The 20,176-nt window shown below is 51.4% G+C and overlaps 1 protein-coding gene and 1 long non-coding RNA gene across 5 annotated transcripts in view; one reads left to right on the top strand and one right to left on the bottom strand.

The window, feature by feature from the left end:
- Positions 1-17,336, top strand: part of LIMS1 (LIM zinc finger domain containing 1) — a 138,665-nt gene extending 121,329 nt beyond the window's left edge. For 2 of the 4 annotated variants that reach the window (XM_045006911.1, XM_045006893.1), the window contains exons 9-10: positions 10,569-10,644; positions 10,927-11,089. In XM_045006911.1, coding sequence (XP_044862846.1) covers positions 10,569-10,644; positions 10,927-11,074 — 224 coding nt within the window. In that variant the 3' untranslated portion in view covers positions 11,075-11,089. Of the gene's footprint in view, positions 1-10,568; positions 10,645-10,926; positions 11,090-15,601 lie in introns of those variants that run through there. The other 2 variants (XM_045006904.1, XM_045006896.1) reach the window with 1 other exon arrangement.
- LOC123364639 overlaps positions 1-20,176 on the bottom strand; it is a 41,527-nt gene that overhangs the window by 18,954 nt on the left and 2,397 nt on the right. Inside the window, exon 2 of the long non-coding RNA XR_006577190.1 lies at positions 19,411-19,515. This is a non-coding gene — a long non-coding RNA (uncharacterized LOC123364639). The remainder of the gene's footprint in view (positions 1-19,410; positions 19,516-20,176) is intronic.

The raw sequence follows: 20,176 nt of genomic DNA on the forward strand, positions 1-20,176 counted from the left end.
TCCAGTAAAGAATAGAGATAACTGTGCATAATTTTTAGTGAGTCTGAAAAAAAAAACCCAAACCTTACATAAATAAACTACAATGATTTGGATGTATATATGTGCATATTACTTTATTAACTTTAGGAAAAAATAAATAATTTTAGGAAAAAGTGTCAGTGTGGCCACCAGCAAGAGTTGGTGGCCGCACTCTGAGGCCACCAAAAATTTTGTTGCAAGAACCCCATATCTATGGAGCAATACATCAATTAGGATGGTTCTGACGAACAGCAGAATACCTTTCTCCAAAATGACACTTATTGGACAACTAGCACCCAGAAGTTGCGGAGAGAAGTGCTTGACCAAGGGTGACAGCTACTATAATTGAACATGACTACAGCTTTCTGGCAATAGTCAGTTTCATTCATAGTAGGCGGTTGGGTTGCCAACCCTCCCGGTTTCGCCAGGAGTCTCCCGGAATCAGACACTATCTCCCGGAGGCTACTGCAGCCAAACTGGGAGATTTTGGCGCTAAAAGTCCAGCAGCGCAGTGGGGCTAAGGCGGGGCTCCCTGCCTGCTATGGCCCCGTGTCACTCCTAAAAGTGGCCATCCTGTTCCTGCGGCCCCTGCGGGGGGGGAGGGCCAAGGGGTCTCTGTGCGCTGCCCCTGCTCTAAGCACTGACTCTGCAGCTCCCATTGGTTAGGAACTGCGGCCAGTGGGAGCTGTGGGGGTGGCATTTGCTGGCACGTGCAGCACGTGGTGCTCTCTGCCTCCCTCCCCCGCCCCCAGGGCTGCAGGGGATGTGCCGGCTGCTTCTGAGAGCGGCACGGGGCCAGGGCAGGCAGGGAGCCTGCCTTAGCCCCGCTGTGCTGCCTGGCCTGAGCCTGCACCCCTCATCCTCTCCTACACCCCAGCCCCTCACCTCCTCCTGCACCCAAACTCCCTCCCAGAGCCTGCACCCCGCATCCCCTCCTACACTCCACTCCCCAGCCCCACGCTCAGTCTGGAGCCCCCTCCCACACTCCAAACCCCTCTGCCCCAGCCCAGAGTCCACACCCCAGCCCAATGAAAGTGAGTGAGGTGGGGGAGAGCAAGTGAAAGAGGGGGGAATGGAGTGAGCAGGGGCCTCGAGAAAGGGGCAGGGCAAGGGTGTTGGGGTTTGTGTGATTAAAGAGTTGACAATCCTAGTAGGCAACTTTAGGTGCATTTTTGTAGTGGAGCTGCACCTGTTGACCTGAACTAAGAAGAGGAAATAGACCATTTTTTGGCAAGGGAAGAGGTGGAAAGTGTTAGGATCTTTATTTGAATGTTCAAATGGACCAACACCAGAATTCAGACAGATTTCTTTATTAATCCAAAGATCAAATTGGCTTTTATATGGTTACTTTAAGCATGAGTTAGCTAAACTTAGCATAGTGTGACAGGGTCAGGCCAGATGGCTACAGGAGAGTGATCCTCCAGCAAAGCCCTCCCACTGCTAAAGGACCTCCCCCCAGCCTAAGGGGAGGATCTACAGGTCTGTGATACCAAATAAGTACGGGGGACAACTAATGAAAAAAACAGGATTGGGAGTGAGGTCATAGGGCTTAATGAAGGGAACCTGATGGGGACACCGAGCAGAGAACCCCGGACAACGCCCACTGCTCCTCGAAGGCGTCAAGGGAGCCAGTGGACACCGCCCAGAGGAACTCTGCCCGGATGCGTGAATGGACGGAGGAATGGAATACAGGAGAGCGATAGAAGGCAGATATATTAGCCCCAGGTTAAGTAGGCCCCCTTTCCCTGGGTAAGGTAACAGGAAAGGTTGCAGAACAATCAGGAGCTTTCTGGAAACAATTAGGGCAGACAGGCTGATTAGAACACCTGCAGCCAATCAAGAAGCTGCTAGAATCAATTAAGGCAGGCTAATCAGGGCACCTGGGTTTAAAAAGGAGCTCACTTCAGTTTGTAGTGCATGTGTGAGGAGCTGAGAGTGAGAGGGTGTGCTGCTGGAGGACTGAGGAGTACAAGCGTTATCAGACACCAGGGGGAAGGTCCTGTGGTGAGGATAAAGAGGGACCTGGGATTGTTTAGTCTGCAGAAGAGAAGAATGAGGGGGGATTTGATAGCTGCTTTCAACTACCTGAAAGGGGGTTCCAAAGAGGATGGATCTAGACTGTTCTCAGTGGTACCTGATGACAGAACAAGGAGTAATGGTCTCAAGTTGCAATGGGGGAGGTTTAGGTTGGATATTTGGAAAAACTTTTTCACTCACAGAGTGGTGAAGCACTGGAATGGGTTAGCTTGGGAGGTGGTGGAATCTCCTTCCTTATAGGTTTTTAAGGTCAGGTTTGACAAAGCCCTGGCTGGGATGATTTAGTTGGGAATTGGCCCTGCTTTGAGCAGGGGGTTGGACTAGATGATCTCCTGAGGTCCCTTCCAACCCTGATATTCTATGATTCTAAGGTGTTTGGAGGAGGCCATGGGGAAGTAGCCCAGGGAGTTGTAGCTGTCATGCAGCTGTTACAGGAGGCACTATAGACAGCTGAAATCCACAGGGCCCTGGGCTGGAACCTGGAGTAGAGGGCAGGCCCGGGTTCCCCCCAAACCTCCCAACTCCTGGTCAGACACAGGAGGAGTTGACCCAGACTGTGGGTTCCACCAAAGGGGAAGATCTCTGAGGCGAGCAAATCTGCCAATAAGCGCAGGACCCACCAAGGTAGAGGAGGAACTTTGTCTCAGTAGCTAAACCTAATATGTACCCGTATAACAGCTCTCAATCATAAGTATTGATCAGATACACCTCTACCCCAATATAATTCAGTTTAATATAACACGAATTCGGATATAACGCGGTAAAGCAGCGCTCCGGAGGACGGGGCTGCTTTACTGCATTATATCCGAATTTGTGTTACTGCAAGCGGTTCCTTTGTGCCCCTCTGTTACTTGCTGCGGCCCTCCCCACCCCCCCAGCTCACCTACGCTCCGCCTCCTCCCACGAGCACACTGCAGTTCTTCTTCGAGTGATTGCTCCTATGCATTCCATGTAGGTGTGCGCGCCGTGCGTGCACGGCTCTTCGGAACATTTTTAGCCTAGCAACACCGGCGGGCCGGCTGGGCGCCCCCTGGAGTGGCGCCGCTATAGCGCTAGTTATATACCCCAGCCGGCCCGTCCGCTCCTCAGTTCCTTCTTCCCGCCCGTGACGGCAGTTGGAACTGTGGAGTGCTTGTAGTCCTCCACGTACCTAGCTCACCTTGGTTCTAGTTTGTATTTAGTGTATATAGTTAGTTGTTAAATTGAGTTAATTCAGTAGTTAGTAGTTAGATTAAGGGGAATTAGGGGGGCTTAGCCCCTCTTTTCCCGTCCGGTGCGGGCGTATGCCCAAGACACCGGGATTCAAGCCCTGTGCGGCTTGCCAGCGGCCTATGCCCGTTGGGGACCCCCAGTCCCCAGCCTTCGGTGTCTCGGCGAGGGACATCGACCTGACAAGTGCCTCATTTGCAGGTCCTTCAAGCCGCGGACTAAAAAGGAGCGGGACATTAGGTTGCGGCAGCTCCTTATGGAGTCGGCGCTTACCCCTGCGGTGCCGACTCCTCCGGCTCCGGCATCGTCCTCGGTGCGGAGTGCGCCAGCGGTCCCCGGCCGGTCCGGTACCGAGACTGTTAAGAAGCAGCAGGCACCGAAGCCCCGGCGCCGTTCCCATTCACCATCGGGGAAACGGAAGCCTAAGCCCAAGGCTGTAGAGACTGCTCCAGCGAGACCAGTGGTCCAGCAGCCAGCAGCGGCGCCTTCGGCACCGTCCAAGACAGCGCACGGACCGTGCGCGGTACCGTCGACTCCGGCACCGGCTGGGCCGTCGAGTCCGGTACCTCCGCGCTCCCCGGTGCAAGCCGTGGTAGAGCTGCCTCTCCCGTCCACGCCCGAGACGTTCTCGACGGCGAGGGAGCTCATAGAGCTCACAGAGGCACCGAGCCTCCGGCCCCCGGCACCGCCGGTGCGGGCCGTTCTGTCAGTGGGCAAACCGGCCATGGTACGACCGGCCACCCCTGACTCACGGGATAGAAGGCGATCCAGGTCCCGCTCCCGGTCCCGATCCCGGAGACGGTCACCTTCCCGCCGTTCTAGGTCACGGCACCGGTCACCATCCCGGTACCGCTCTCCTTCTCGGCGCCGGTCGCAGTCCCGGTACCGCTCGCCATCGCACTCCCGGAGGCGTTCCAGGTCCCGGTCCCGCTCTCCGGACCGTCGGCACCGAGGGAGGTCCGGCTCCCGGCACCACTCCCGACGCCGGTCTCGAAGCCGCTCCCATCGAAGACGATCGAGATCGCGGTCGACCTCCCGCTACTCTCGCGGTCGCAGGTCCCGCTCCCGGCACCGCGACGATCGGCACCGGTACCTGGCACCGTCCACGGACAGACTAGTGGCATCGACGGCGCAGTCTTTGAGCGCCTCTGCCCCCCCGTGGCCTTCCCGGCAGCCGTCGGTCGCTTCTCACGACGACGCCGGCGCAGACTACCGCGCGGACCCGCAAGGTCAAGACCCGGGTCCCCAGCAATGGGGTTTCTGGACCCCCTGGGCCGCCCACGAGACTCAGGGTGCCCCCTTCCTCCCGCGACAGGGGACTTCGGTCCAAGGGGTGCCGGAAGCCACTGTCAGCAGGCCCCCTCCATCGCCTCCGGTTGAGGTTCCACCGCCGCCGGTGCAGACGGAGCATCCCGGGGAGGCGACGGCTGCGCACCCCATGGACGAGCCTCAGTCACTTCCCCTTGGTCAGGCCCATTCCTCGTCCTCCTCGCCAGACGAGGCGGTGGCAGGATCCTCATCATCCGATCCACCACCCATTGAGTTGCGTGCCCATCAGGACCTCCTGCGCAGGGTGGCACAAGCTGTTAACCTCCCGGTAGCGGAGGTCATTGAGGACGAGGACCCGATCACGAATGTGGTCGGAACGGAGGCCCCCATGCGAGTGGCCCTACCATTTGTTAGGACCATCCAGAGAAATGCCACCACGCTCTGGCAGTCCCCAGCGTCCATCCCTCCCACTGCCCGTGGGGTGGAGCGGAAGTACTCGGTACCCCCGACTGGGTACGAGTACCTATACACCCACCCGGCCCCGGACTCCCTAGTGGTGCAGTCTGTGAATGACAGGGAGCGGAATGGACAACCTGCGCCTGCTCCTAAATCTAAAGACGCACGCAGGATGGACCTGTTGGGCCGGAAGATATATTCGGCTGGCGGCCTCCAATTACGCATAGCGAACCAGTTGGTTCTTCTGGCCCGCTATGCTTACGATAACTTTGTAGCCCTCTCTAAATTTACGGAGTTGGTTCCAACATCCTCCAGGCAGGAATTCTCAGCTTTGCTGGAAGAGGGCAAGAAAGCTACCAGGTCCTCTATTCAGGGCTCACTGGACTCTGCTGACTCCGGAGCCAGGACCTTAGCATCGGGGGTGACAATGAGAAGGATCTCCTGGCTGCAATCGTCCACCTTGCCGCCAGAGGTCCAGTATACTCTGCAAGACTTGCCTTTTGATACGAAGGGCTTATTCTCGGAGAAAACGGACTCCAGGAGACAGACCCTTAAGGTTGGGCGCATTGCCATCCGTACGCTAGGCATGCATACGCCTGCGACACAACGGAGGCCCTTCAGGCAGCAGCCCTTTCGGCCGTTCAACCAGGCCAGGTCTCGGCAGGACAATGCACGCAAGGGCAGACTGAATCGTCGTCGCCCATCGGGCAATCGCCGTAACCAATCCCAGGCGCCTTCCAAGGGCCCCCAAGGCCCGAAGCAGGCGTTTTGATGGGACGCCCGAGGACGGCCCATCAGTCTCTCCTCCGGATCCTTCCCCGTTCTTTTTCAATCGTCTTTCCCACTTCCTCCCGGCGTGGTCCCAGATTACATCAGACAGCTGGGTGCTACGCACGGTAGAGTCTGGTTACCACCTCCAGTTTGTTTCGCCCCCTCCCTCCCACCCTCCCACCCCGTCCCTCTTCAGGGACCCCTCTCACGAGCAAGTCCTCCTGCAAGAGGTCGAGTCTCTACTGAGATTGGGTGCTATAGAGGAGGTGCCGAGCGACATGCGAGGCAGGGGATTTTACTCCCAATATTTCTTAATCCCCAAGGCGAAGGGAGGCCTACGACCCATACTAGACCTCCGAGAGCTCAACAAATACCTGGTCAAGCTCAAGTTTCGCATGGTGACCCTGGGGACTATCATTCCCTCCCTGGATCCGGGAGACTGGTTTGCCGCCCTCGACATGAAGGACGCGTATTTTCATGTCTCCATTTACCCGCCGCATCGGCGCTACCTGCGCTTCGTTGTCAACAATGTACACTACCAGTTCGCAGTGCTGCCCTTCGGCCTCTCTACAGCGCCGAGGGTATTCACCAAGTGCATGGCAGTGGTGGCCGCGGCCATCCGCCGTCGTCGGATACATGTCTACCCCTACCTCGACGACTGGCTAATCCGAGGACCATCCCGCCAACTGGTGGCGTCCCACATGGCCACAGTCCTAGCCCTGTTTCAGCGTCTAGGGCTTATGATCAATGCCGAGAAGTCGATGTTGACCCCCTCGCAAAGAGTGGAATTCATCGGAGCGGTCCTGGATTCCAATTTGGCCAGGGCCTGCCTGCCCCAACCTCGGCATCAGTCTCTGGTCTCTCTAGTTCGAGACCTACAAGCTTTCCCACGGACAACAGTACGTTCCTGCCTCCGCCTTCTAGGCCACATGGCGTCGTGTACGTTCGTCACCCAGTACGCGAGGTTGCACCTTCGCCCATTTCAAACTTGGCTCGCGTCAGTGTACCGGCCCCACCGCGACTCCATCGATATGGTGGTCACGCCCACGAAGCCAGCGCTCGCTTCCCTCACTTGGTGGTTGGACCCAGCAGTCGTGTGTGCCGGGATCTCGTTCCGCCCCCTTCAACCATCCGCCACTCTGACCACAGATGCGTCAGAGCTGGGGTGGGGAGCGCACCTAGCCGACCTGCACACCCAAGGCCTCTGGTCGCCCCGGGAGCTCGCCCTCCATATCAATGTCAGAGAGCTCCGAGCCATTCGACTTGCCTGTCAAGCATTTTGCCCCACTCTCCAGGGGCGTTGCATCGCGGTGTTGACGGACAACACAACGGCGATGTTTTATGTCAACAAGCAGGGTGGAGCCCGATCTTCCCCGCTGTGCACGGAGGCGATGCTACTGTGGGACTTCTGTATAGCCCACTCCATTCACCTGGTGGCGTCCTATCTTCCAGGGGTGCAGAACACGCTGGCCGACCGCCTGAGCAGGTCGTTCCTGTCCCACGAGTGGTCCCTCCGCCCAGATGTGGTTTACACGCTTTTCCGGAGGTGGGGGTTTCCCCCGATAGACCTGTTCGCATCCAGGGAGAACAGGAAATGCCACCAATTCTGCTCGTTCCAGGGTCGCGCCACGGGCTCCCTGTCGGACGCCTTCCTCTACCCCTGGACGGATCACCTAATGTATGCCTTCCCTCCGTTCCCGCTCGTACATCGGGTGCTTCTCAAGCTTCGGAGGGACAGAGCCCGCCTCATACTCGTCGCTCCGGCCTGGCCGAGACAGCACTGGTACACTCTGCTGCTCGAGCTATCGGTACGAGATCCCATCCCTCTGCCCTTATGGCCGGACCTGATAACGCAGGACTTCGGCAGGCTCCGCCATCCGGACCTGCAGTCCCTCCATCTGACAGCCTGGTACCTGAGTGGTTAACCCACGCGGAGCGGACCTGTTCGGCGGCGGTTCAGCGGGTCCTGCTGGAGAGCAGAAAGCCCTCCACTCGCTCGACCTACCTCTCCAAATGGAAGCGATTCGCCATATGGTGCGATCAGAGAGATCTAAATCCATTCGTCGTCCCTATCCCAACGATACTGGACTACCTCTGGTCGCTTAAAGAGCAGGGTCTTGTGCTCTCATCGTTAAGGGTGCACCTGGCAGCAATATCGGCCTTCAGGCCACCCGTCGGTCACCGATCCATCTTCTCTGATCCTACGGTCTCTCGCTTCCTCAAGGGTCTTGAGCGTTTGTTCCCACCAGTGCGGGCCCCGACTCCGCCCTGGGACCTGAATCTGGTCTTGGGCAGGCTCATGGCCCCCCTTCGAGCCCATGGCTACGTGTTCCCTGCTCCACCTGTCGTGGAAAACGGCATTTCTCGTCGCAATAACCTCAGCAAGGCGAGTTTCCGAGCTCCAGGCCCTAACGGCCGGTCCTCCGTACACCGTCTTTCATGCGGACAAGGTCCAGCTTCGGCCTCACCCGGCCTTCCTCCCTAAGGTGGTGTCAGCCTTCCATGTAAATCAGGACATTTTCCTTCCCGTTTTTTTCCCGAAACCTCATGCCTCGGGTCGGGATCAACAGCTGCACACCCTAGATGTCCGACGGGCCCTTGCGTTCTACATACATCGGACAAAATCCTTCCGACAATCGCCACAACTATTCATAGCGGTGGCGGAACGTATGAAAGGCAAGCCGGTCTCCTCTCAGAGGATATCCTCATGGATCACCGCGTGCATCAAAACTTGCTATGAGCTGGCTGGGGTGCCAGCTGACCGTCTTACCGCTCACTCTACGAGAGCGCACGCCTCATCTGCAGCCTTCCTGGCCCATATCCCCATTCAGGACATCTGTAGAGCGGCCACCTGGTCTTCTGTCCACACCTTCGCTTCCCACTACGCGTTGGTGCAGCAATCCAGAGACGATGCAGCCTTCGGCTTCGCAGTCTTGCACTCTGCCACGTCTCACTCCGACCCCACCGCCTAGGTAAGGCTTGGGAGTCACCTACATGGAATGCATAGGAGCAATCACTCGAAGAAGAAAAGACGGTTACTCACCGTTGTAACTGTTGTTCTTCGAGATGTGTTGCTCCTATCCATTCCAGACCCGCCCTCCTTCCCCACTGTCGGAGTAGCCGGCAAGAAGGAACTGAGGAGCGGACGGGCCGGCTGGGGTATATAACTAGCGCTATAGCGGCGCCACTCCAGGGGGCGCCCAGCCGGCCCGCTGGTGTTGCTAGGCTAAAAATGTTCCGAAGAGCCGTGCACGCGCGGCGCGCACACCTACATGGAATGGATAGGAGCAACACATCTCGAAGAACAACAGTTACAACGGTGAGTAACCGTCTTTTCCGCTTCTTCCTCCTCTACTCCCCCCCCCCCCCAGGCTTGCTGCGCCAATCAGCTGTTTTGCGTGGCAAGCCTGGGAGGGAGGAGAAGCAGAGCTGAGCGGTGGTGCTCTTGGGAAGAGGAGGAGGCAGCGGAGCGGAGGTGAGCTGGGGTGGGGAGTGGTTCCACTGCGCTCCCCCCTGGCTGCAGCCCCCCTGCCCCAGCTCACCTTTGCCTCCTCCCTCGAGCATGCCGCTCAGCTCCGCTTCTCCTCCCTCCCAGGCTTGCCCTGCAAAACAGCTGATTGGCGTGGCAAGCCTGGGAGGGAGGGGGGAGAAGCGGAGCTGCATCGTGCTTGTGGGAGATGGAGCGGAGATGAGCTGGGGCGGGCGGGGAGAGCCGTGGCAAGTAACGGGGTGGGGGCGGTGCAGAGGAACTGCTCCCTGCTCCAGCTCATCTCTGCCTGCACCCTGAGCGCGCTGCCGCCGCTCTGCTTCCCCCCCCCCCCCCCCCCCCCCCGCTTGCCCGGCCAAACAGCTGATTGGCGTGGCAAGCCTGGGGGGAGGGCGGAAGCTGGGGCAGGGAGCGGTAAAAACGGTTCCTCTCCCTACCCCAGGTCTCACCTATAAAACAGTGAGATTTTTTGTGTCCTGAGGACCGCGTTATATCGGGGTAGAGGTGTACTTACAACAGGATTAGGCCTGGGATACTCAAACCCATATTGGCTGGCTTCAGCTAAACAAGCAGGCACTAGCATGTGGTCCCTCCTAGTCCCTTCCCTCTTCTATATCTTACAATAAACAAGCCTACATATCTGACGTCACTGAGTTTTAGGTATCCACCTTTGTCAAAACTGGTTAGAACAGTGCTTGACCAGTTTGCTGGCAAATGCCCCAGGGCTTGAAGGACTTCCCTCACAATATTTCACTCATCTCTATCATATCTGCAAATGTTAGAGGAACTTCTCCTCCCATGAATCATTCCTTATCAAGGCCTTATGTTTCATTTCTCTAAGTTTCGTTTTGTTCTTTTTCCCAATAAAGCATGCTTTAGGAGGTTTCATTTCTTAATTCTCAGCAACCCTATGTAAAGAAAGCAGGATGGAAAGAGATACAAAGGAAGGGGAAGTAGAGACAAAAACAAAGGGGGAAAGAAAGGCAACTTTGATTCAAGATCAAAATGGAGCTCTTCCAAAGCAGAGCTATCACAAAACAAAGAGCAGAGCTAAATGTTAAGCATCAGCTTAAACACTGAAGTAATTTAGAGGCATCTATGCCTTTTACACAGCACTTACTTACAATATATGCGTATGTGTGTCTCCTTACCCTCACTTCATTTTCATTATTGTGGTCCCTAATTTTATCCCTAATTGAGAAATAGGTTTAAAAATAATCATCTTTTGCTGTACGTCTTATGAATGTGTAAATTTCAGAAGTTTTTAACAAATGCCTTTGTTTATTAAACTGCTAATATAGTCTTTTCCTCCTCCCGCTAGTTGTCTCGGCTCTGAATAAGGCATGGTGTGTGAACTGTTTCGCTTGTTCCACTTGCAACACTAAGTTAACACTCAAGTAAGTTTATCAGATAGTTTAAGAAGACGGAAAACAGTTGCGATCTCTTCAGAATAGATCAATAGTCACCTTTCAAGCACAGTTGTTATAGTCATAGCTTAACTGTAATGGTTATATAACCTTTATAGATAACTTCTTGTAAATGATATATGTATTTGTTCCTTTGCTCATTTATTACTTTAAAATCTATTTGTGCTTTGTGTTCAACTCTTCTTTCAGCTATGACTTATTCTTAAATCTTTTCCTGTTCTTTCCACTGTTTCCTCTGTGTCTTATCTAAAGGGATAAGTTTGTTGAAATTGATCTAAAACCTGTCTGCAAACACTGTTATGAGAAAATGCCAGAAGAATTTAAACGTCGACTTGCCAAACGGGAGCGAGAAGCAAAGGATAAAGACAAGCTGAAAAAGAAAAAGCCAGTCTGTTTGTAAACTTTTCTTTTCCTCCTATCACCATCTCTGCTCCTTTCTTCTTTGGTCAGTGTTTAGAACATGTATTTTTCTTTTGGTTTTCTGCATGTGTTTGTGATAATCAAAGACAAAACAACTATTAATTTCCACATATCTATGATTTGAAATTTTGAACACTACATTTTAATATGTTAAGTTTAGGCCACTGTGCTCAGAAATTGAGCTTGCAAGGTTTCTTAAACAGCAAAATTCATAAATTTTGGACTTCTCGGAGAAAAATTCTTACCTTGTTGAACAGACTGTTCTAGACCACTGTGTAGCTATGATTTCATTCCAGCTTCCCAAATTTCATCTGTTTTGTGCATATAGTTAATTACATATGCCAGTAGGCATTTGTGTGCATGCAGGCTGAATAGTTAGCTGTCCACATGCTCAAATGCAGGATTATGCTTAGAAAACTTGGGGATGCAGATTTAGAAGCTAGCTGTGAAAACCTGATAATTTTGAAATTCAGTTTTTAGTAAATGCCTTGTGCTTCCGTTTTAACACCCACAAAATAGTTTTTAAGCTAATATAAAATGTCAGTTACTGAAAACAATACTATATGCTGAGTACATTTTCTTGTTTTATGACGTTTTCACTAACATTAACATTTTGCTCCATTTTCAAATTACTGTATCACAACAGCCCTCAATTAGACATATAACCATAGGGATGAGACTATGCAAATCCACATTCTTCTTTGAGTGCTTGCTAATGTCCATTCCATTTTAGGTGTGCGCGTGCACAGCCGTTGGAGACTTTTGCCTTAGCGGTACCCGTAGGACCAGCTGTGGTGCCCTCTGGAGTGCCGCGCTCATGGTGCGGTACATCAGGCGCCGCCTGCCCTGCGCCTTCTCAGTTCCTTCTTACCGCCCATGGTGGTTAATCGGAGCACCTCTGTCCCTTGCTTCACAAGTGGTCAGTGGTTTTTCTTCATCTGTTTAGCCTTGTGCTTCTCTGTAGATAATTTTAAGCGTCGTTAGTCGTTAGTTAGTAGTTAAGTACCCGTTAAGTGTTTAGTTAGTGTCCAAGCAGGAACTTCGCCCCAGGAAGGCATGCCCTGATCTCCAGGTTTCAAGCTCGGTTCTTCCTGTGCCTATGCCTGTTAGTGACCCGCACAAGAGCTGTTTACAGTGCCTCGGGGAAACCCATATAAAGGAGTACTGTCGTTTGTGCCCGAACTTTTGTCCACGGACTCAGAACAAGCATGACATCTGCTTCAGGGCCCTCCTGATGCAGGTTGCCCTGCGTCCAGTTTCGGAGCCAGTGTGGCCCAAATTGGCACCCAGCACTTCAACTTCGGTGCATAGCACGCCTCTGGCACCGGGGTCCTCCCAGCACTAATCCCTGTCACCAGTGCCAAAGAAGAAGCCTAAGAAGATGGCACCAGCCAAGACCAAGTAAGAGGCTCCGGGCAAGGGACTCTGTTCACACCGTCCGCCCACTCCAGATCCGCTGAAGGCAGAAAAGGCCCTTTACCACTCCCTGGAGTCAGTGGCGGGTCCAAGCAAATGGTGCAACTGGCCCCCTCCAAGGGCCTGGCACCAGGAGAGTCCACAGTGCCTCCTCCGCGTGTGGCAAAGGACCCGGCTACGGCTCCCCGTGAGGGCAAGCCTGCCGGAAAGGCCTCCAACAAATCAGGCGAGCGCTGCCGTTCTCCAGAGCCAAGACAAAGCCAGAAGTTGCCACATTTTTGGTCTCCATGTCAGCTCAGTCTCTAATTAGCCACTACAAGTCACCGGCACCATGCTCTCGATCTCCGTTGTCGCACCAAGGTTCGCCCAGGCATTGTCGATCACCCTGGTACCAGTACTCATCCCGCCGTTGGTCACCGTCGCCAAGACTTTGAGGACAGTCCCCGACGTGATGCCACTCCTCCTACCCCCGGCACCGGTCTCCAGCAGCAACCATGAGCTGTCAGACTCAAGCCTCCACAGCCCCTCCCTGGTCATCGGAAGGAGACGACTTCTCGGGCTTGGAGGTGCAGTTCAGTCCCTTGCCCAGACAGCGTGAGTGGCCTCCGGAGGGCGCATCAGCAACATTGGTGCCGACCTGGTGCGAAAGCCAGTGGCCAACCCAATGGCTGAATTGGAACATATGGGGCGTTCCTGTCATACTGGTGCCCCGCTCCTGCCACCCCTTATTTGCCACATCAGGCAGACCATAGGCGGCACCGGGCTTGGTGCAGGACGTCCCAGTGACTGCCTCCTGTAAGGAGCCAGTACCCAACCCAAGGCCCCCCGCCCATCCAGTCATCTTCCTCCTCCCCAGATGAAGCAGTAGCAGCACCTTTCAGAGCTAGCCCAGCTGACAATCCGCAGGGTGGCGGCTAACTTGGCCCTCCAACAGGGGCGGCTCCAGGCCCCAGCATGCCAAGCGCCTGGTTGGGGCGGCATGCTGCGGGTGGGGGGCGCTCTGCTGGTGGACCTCCGGCAGACGTGCCTGCGGAGGGTCCGCAGGTCCCACGGCTTCGGTGGAGCATCCGCAGGCATGTCTGCGGGAGGTCCACCGGAGCCGCGGAACTGGCTACCGGCAGAGCGCCCCCAGCGGCGTGCCGCCGTGCTTGGGGTGGCGAAATCCCTAGAGCCGCCCCTGCCCTCCAAAGTGGAGGAGATTGAGGAGCAGACGGACATGCTTTTTAATGTGCTCTCTGTGGCCACCCCAACCCAGGTCGTGCTGCCGATTCACGAAGGGGTTCTGAATATCGCCATGGCCATCTGGCAGACCCCATCCTCCATCCTGCCCACCTCGAAAAGGGTGGAAAAATACTTTGTTCTCGCAAACGGGTTCGAGTACTTATATACCCATCCATCACCAGGTTCGTTGGTCGTGTTGGTGGCCAATGAGCAGGACAAATGGGCCCACCAGTTCTACCCCTAAGAATAAAGAGGCGAAAAGACTGGACTTAACTAGCGGAAAAAAAATGTTTTTCTATGGCTAGGCTCCAGTTTCGGGTGGCAAATCACCATGCCCTCTTGGGCCGCTACAATTTTAACTTGTGGAGCTCTTTAAAGTTCATGTCCCAGGAAGCAGCCCAGGAATTCGCCACCCTGGTCATGTAAGGGACCACGGCTGCTCGGTCCTCTCTCCAGATGGCCTGGGATGCTACCAGTTCAGCTGCCCAAGAGGTCACCTGAGCGGTGGTCATGCGGCGCAGCTCCAGACTGCCAGCCTGTCCCAAGAGATGCAGGCCTCAATCCAGGACCTTCCATTTGATGGTGTCAGCCTGTTTTCTGATCAAACAGATGTACGTCTGCATGACTTACAGGACACAAAGGCGACCCTCCGCTCCCTGGGGATGCACAAGCCTCAATCGTCTAGGCAGCCATTCCAGCCTCCCCACCTCCTAGGCAGTGGCAGCCTCAGCAGGGGCCTAGAAGGAAAAGGGACACTGGGTTCAACCGCCGCTGCCCTTCATCATCCCAATCTCCTGCGCAGCCTGGTCTGGCAAAACACCAGGGGAGCCAGAAGAGCTCATTTTGAGGGTGCGCTCGGGAGCGATGCACTAGCCAACTGCCCGGATCCTTCCTGCCCTTTTCTTGACTGCCTTTTCTCTGACCACTTGGTCTGGTCACGGGTTACCTCAGACCGTTGGGTCCTGGACATAGTGGCTATGGGCTACACCCTGCAATTTTTGGCCACCCCACATTCTTCATTTCCTCCCCCCCGCCCCCTGCCTGGGGGCTGTGGAGGAGCTTCCTTGGGATATGCAAGGAAGAGGATTCTACTCCTGCTACATCCTAATCCCAAAGGCAAATGGGAGGTTCAGACCTATCCTGGACCTGCAGGGCCTCAACAAGACAGGATACTTATATATGGCCACTGCTCTGATCCAGTGTGGAAATTCATAGCATCTTCTAAATAAAAGTCCATGCCTATACCCACATCAGATATCTGTAGGTCCATAACGCTGGTATCCACAGACTTCTGAAAATATAGTGTGTATCTTTACTGTTAGGTTTACAATTCAGTGGTTGCACAACATACAGTATTGCATAAAACAATTTTCCTCAGTATCCAAAAGTTCTCTATTTTTTTTCTGTTTTCCTGTACAGTTGTCTCTTTCACTTCCGCTATTTATTTTCATGTCTCTTTCACATAAATATTAACTATATGTGCAATGACTGGCCATCTCAATCTTTCAAAACTCAAATCTGTCACCTTTAGCAAATTCACCTGTACTTAACCTGCCAGGGTTAAAAAAAATAAAAATAAAAAGTCTCTCGTGAATTTGGGTTTTCCTTCCTGAATGTTGGCACCCGGTGACAAAGCTGGGCATTGCTAATAACAAATATAATTGTATGTATCATAAAAAAAATAGATTCACGTATACATCTACATTTGCTGTCTTGCTATATCATTTATAATCTTAGCTCCATGTATATTTTGAGCAAAATACTGAAAAAGCATTATTTTGCTGGCCTGTACAATGTCAATATGGAATGCTACAAATACTCTTTGAAATCTCTTTCACTAAAGATATTTTTCCTTTTATATCATTTGTAGGAACAAATTTGTTGAATTTGATATGAAGCCTGTCTGCAAGAAATGCTATGAGAAGTTTCCTTTGGAGCTGAAGAAAAGATTGAAGAAACTAGCTGAAACTTTAGGGAGGAAGTAAAGCCTCCTTCTCATCTCATCTTCCTGTGCAAAAACGAGAAGATATTACAGCTATTACTTGACTTTTATTTTATTTTTCTTTGAGGCTGCAATTAGCAATACATAAGCAAAAAAAATGAGTTTCCTTGATGCATGACTAGCTTCATACTAAAGTACTTTCCTCCTTATCTCCCGCAAAACATGCATCTAAAAACCCCTACATTTTATATAAACCTCATAACTAGCAAAAACAAAATATATCTTCAATTCTGTATTTGATATTTACATGTATACATATTTGTTATGTAGATTGTACTTGCATAGTAAATTGCAGATACAAATTCATGTTAAACTCTTATGGCTCTGGTACTGCAGTGGGATCTGCCTTGTACCCATTGATATCAGTGGGATTCTGTGCAGACATAAGATCTGCTTGTGCATATCCTGCAAGGACTTAACAGACAAGCCTAGCTTTCTGTACACAAAGAGTGCCGTTGAAGTTAACAGTAATACTCGTGCACAGAATTAAGCATCAGAGGGGTAGCCGTGTTAGTCTGGTTCTGTAAAAGCAGCAAAGAATCATGCTGCAAAACGTCTGTTAGTCTATAAGGTGCCACAGGATTCTTTGCTGCTTTTACAGAATTAAGCATGTTTGTAAGTCTTTAAATGACTAGCATCCCTTTTTATGGAACTATTCATTTTTTAGATTCAGATCCCAGTAGTCATTATGAAGCCTTATTTTAAATATTTCTGAAGAAAGTCAAACTTCTAAGTGCAACCACTGCAAAAGTGTAGTGCCTTTAATAGATAATTCTTACACAATTAATCTTTGTATATCAGACTTAAAAGTTGTAATGGAAATACAGAAAACATATTCCTGTTGCAAGAAATATGCATATTCAGAGCTACCTGAATTTTGCTATGTTCCGTTTAAAATAATCCAATAACATTCATGAGTGTTTTTGTATTTTACTTACATTTTGTGCCTTATTCTTCTGTATCTTTCACAATAGTATTCCAAAAATTTGATGCATTAAATATATATACAGTTTTATTTTTATTTTATATTTTTATGCAGAAAATGTATACCAGGTATTACAAGAGATAATATGCTTTAACTACTTCAACTCTATAGGACGTATGCAGTTGTTTTTTCAAATATTGAGAACACCTGAATTTTAAAAAATACATTACGTTGCTTCTAGGCTGAATTAATTTTTTTAATAGTACATGAAATAATTCTCTTTCATCTCCTAATGTTACTTTTACACCAGTGAGTGTATGTATAAATAGTCTATCCTGGAAGGTGCTGAGCACTTTCAGCTTCCATGTCAGCCTTGAAGGACTGGGTCCAAACTGATCAGAATTCCCTATAACAGACTTCAAAGTCTTATGCTATTCATTTGTATTCAGAAAGAATCTAGGGGAGGTTTCCCTTCCTTTAGAAAAGTGCAGTAGTATGGCAAACTTGTTTAACAAAATTAATAAATATGTTTTTCCTTTACTATAGCAACCTAAACAGATTGTATAGGATTATATTCTACCAACTAAAGTTTCATTTCATATCTTTAAGAAAAAATCTCCCTTAGTTGGTTTAAATGCTAAGCTTCCCAGTGTGATTAATAAAGGCTACAGAATACAACTTGTCTGACTTTTTCTTAAAGGGATGTTTGGTGGCGAAGGTGAGAGACCTCGTATATGTTGTCTTCTTATTGTAGCCCTGTATATGTTCTCTGCTATGTAGCCTTACTAGTGCTACACAGAATACAGCCCCCAGTTTGTTGTGTTATTGAACTGTCAGAAGTGACTCCATAGTTAAGGCTGTATTTCCCTTACTGTGCTTTTCCCTTAAAGCAGAACTACAGCCCCCAGTTTGTTGTGTTATTGAACTGTCAGAAGTGACTCCATAGTTAAGGCTGTATTTCCCTTACTGTGCTTTTCCCTTAAAGCAGAACTACAGTCCGTCTATTTCCCACTTTAATAAATTAATTTAGCTTTTAAATTTCAAATACTGTTCAGTGGATAGTTGAATTGTCTAGGAAATGTTTCAAATAAAATCCATGCTAACTTTTCCTAAAATAAAATAATTTAAAATAGGCTAGTTTTGAAATTTACCCCTGAATGCTGCCCACCCTCGTCCAACACAGTCAGTCAGTCAGCACACATTTTCACATTAGCATACGGGTCACATTAGATATTTAACAACTATACAGAATAAATTTATCTTCCTTACTCATTATAATCAAAACTAGAAAAGACCACGGAACTTCAGAGGGCCCATCTCTAACTAGTGAGCGGCTAACATGATCCCATATCAGAGGGGTAGCCGTGTTAGTCTGAATCTATAAAAAGCAACAGAGTCCTGTGGCACGTTATAGATTAACAGACGTATTGGAGCATGAGCTTTCGTGGGTGAATACCCATTTCGTCGGATGCATGATCCCATATGAAATTCACTAATGACAAACGCAAGGTAATAAACATTGAAAAGTAAGTTAAATCCATACACTTATTGAGTTCTAAGTTAACTGTAACAAATCAGGAAAAAGACCTGGGCATCACTGAGGACATCATTGTGTGGCAGCGGTACTGTGTAAATGTTATAATATAAGCAGTGGTGAGCTGGAACGGTTTGCACCGGTTCGCAGGAACCAGTTGTTAAATTTAGAAACCCTTTTAGAACCGGTTGTTCCAGGACAACCGGTTCTAAAAAAGCTTTTAAATTTAACAAAAGCTCGGGCAGCTGTCCACTCCGGCCCCAGCTCACGTCCCCTTCCTCACCTGAACGCTCCGCCCTCCTCCTCCCCTCCCCTGCTTCCTGCGAATCAGATGTTCACGGGAAGCCTGAAACAAGCAGCAGGCAGGTAAGCTGGGGCTGGGCGCGAGGAGGGCTCCAGGGAGGCATGGAGTGGCCCTGTCCGGCTCCCCTTGGCCCTGGCCTGGCCCCAGCTGAGCGCCCCTGCCCGGTCCCGGCCAAGCACCCCCGGCTCTGGCCCCAGCGGCTCCGGCCCGGCTCAGGCCCCACAGCACTGGTCCCAGCCGAGCGGATCCAGCCCGGGGAGTTAGGTCCCGCGGTGCTGGTCCTGGCCGAGCGACTCCGGCCTGGCCTGGGGAGTCGGGCCCCGCAGTGCCGGTCCCAGTCCCGGCCAAGCGGACCTAGCTGGCCCGGCTCGGGCCCCGCGGCCCCAGTCCCGGCCGAGCGGATGAGGCGGTGGGGGGCAGTCAGGGACAAAGAAGGGGTGGTTGGATGGGACGGATCCCGGGGGGCCATCAGGAATGAGAGGAGGGCTTGGATGGGGCCGCAGTGGGCAGTCGGGACAGGGAAGGGAGGTGGATGGGGCGGGTCCCGGGGGGGTGTCAAGGAACATGGGGGGTTAGATGGGGCATGACCCCCTCGTGGGGTGAGGAGGAGGGAACCTGTTAATATTTTGGCAGCTCATCACTGAATATATGTACATAATCGGTAGCATACCCTGACCTGCCATTTAGTCCTAGTCACTTCTTTTTATCACGCTAAGATCCACAGGTCAATTACAACAGGTATTTTAGCATGGGGGGCAGCTTGGCAGCAGAACCAGACCTGTCTGTCACTGGCTCTCCTTGAAGTTCCTTCTGGTTTTATCTGCTACCCCAGCAGTGTCACAACTAAAGATAAACATAGCTATCATCCCTGGTTGTGAGGGACTCAGTGTTTCAAAGAGGATTTTCTTTTTTACCTGAAAGGAGTGGCCTCTTCGTTAAACAGGCCTTTTACAGGCAGCTATATCCAAACAGGTGTCACCTCATCTCCCTCCCATGTATGAAATATGTCAGCATGAGCCCTGCAATAATGACAATCAATAAAAACAAATAAAAGTATTAAATGTTATTTGACACACTTAATGTGCAGTCTCAAGAATTGCTAACATGGGTGGACAGTATCACAAGGTTTTCTACATTTAAAAAAATCCCATAGCCAAACAGCTTCTCCTTGAAAAATATATGGGGTCCTATCTCTTTAATGCAGATACACAGGGTCTAGTTACTGAGATCAGACAACTCAGGCAAATCAGTTCCTAAACTGTCTTGGCACTACAGTGGGAAACGTTATGGAAAGTGGAGCTATTCAGAATCATCACAAAACCAGATGTACAATCCTGGCTCCTGCCAAGTGCTACAGAAAGGAATACAGGTCATTTGGCAAGTTGAAGCAGCCCCTGAAGTATGAGAGAGAATACCACTTTGCAAGTCATAGCTCAAACAAATCCAATGTGCTGAGGCAAAGTCAGCAGTTGTCCTCAGTTGTCTCAAACCAATCTGCATGACTCCCAACAAGCCCTGTCTCAAGTTAGACTCACCCCCCTCAAATCTGTGCCACACTTTCAGTTTGGAAGCAAATGGCTTCTTATGGCTTTGGTCAAAATGAGGACACTGGACACATTCTGTAGTGGTACAAGAATCAAAGCCACAGTTTTGTTTCTTCCTTATCTCAAGCAGGCCATA

This window comes from Mauremys mutica, chromosome 1 (genome assembly GCF_020497125.1).
Source record: "Mauremys mutica isolate MM-2020 ecotype Southern chromosome 1, ASM2049712v1, whole genome shotgun sequence".
In the NCBI taxonomy this organism is placed as follows: Eukaryota; Metazoa; Chordata; order Testudines; family Geoemydidae; genus Mauremys; species Mauremys mutica.